Source organism: Pteropus vampyrus, unplaced genomic scaffold, assembly GCF_000151845.1.
Source record: "Pteropus vampyrus isolate Shadow unplaced genomic scaffold, Pvam_2.0 Scaffold203, whole genome shotgun sequence".
NCBI classification, from domain to species: Eukaryota; Metazoa; Chordata; class Mammalia; order Chiroptera; family Pteropodidae; genus Pteropus; species Pteropus vampyrus.
In genome coordinates, this window is record NW_011888984.1 from 1,537,132 (window position 1) to 1,537,445 (window position 314).

The window sequence follows — 314 nt, forward strand, 5'->3', positions numbered from 1 at the left end:
GTTAGTGATGGTCAATCACTGGCCCGAGAGCACTGGGGGGAGGGGCTCACCGTCATCATGTCATCACATTTCATGTCAGGCTCATCCTCATCCTCGCTTTTGTTGTAGAACTTGCGGAAGAAGTTGAAGGCCACCACAGTGTACAGGTAGACCACCACCGCCAGGAGGCCCACGGTCATCACCAGCTGGGGGCAGGCAGGGGTGATCAACTCTGTGCTTGGCTTGCCTCTACCTCCCCCCGCCCCCCAACGACCAGCCTTCCTAGTCCTTACCTGGGTTCAGCCCATGTGGCCCTCCCTCACCTACCCTGGCTC

General features: G+C 59.2%; 1 protein-coding gene across 1 annotated transcript in view; it reads right to left on the minus strand.

Annotated features, from left to right (window-relative positions):
- The window catches only part of RYR1 (ryanodine receptor 1), a 110,487-nt gene that overhangs the window by 3,214 nt on the left and 106,959 nt on the right, over positions 1-314 (minus strand). Inside the window, exon 89 of the mRNA XM_011372340.2 lies at positions 51-185. Coding sequence (XP_011370642.1) covers positions 51-185 — 135 coding nt within the window. The remainder of the gene's footprint in view (positions 1-50; positions 186-314) is intronic.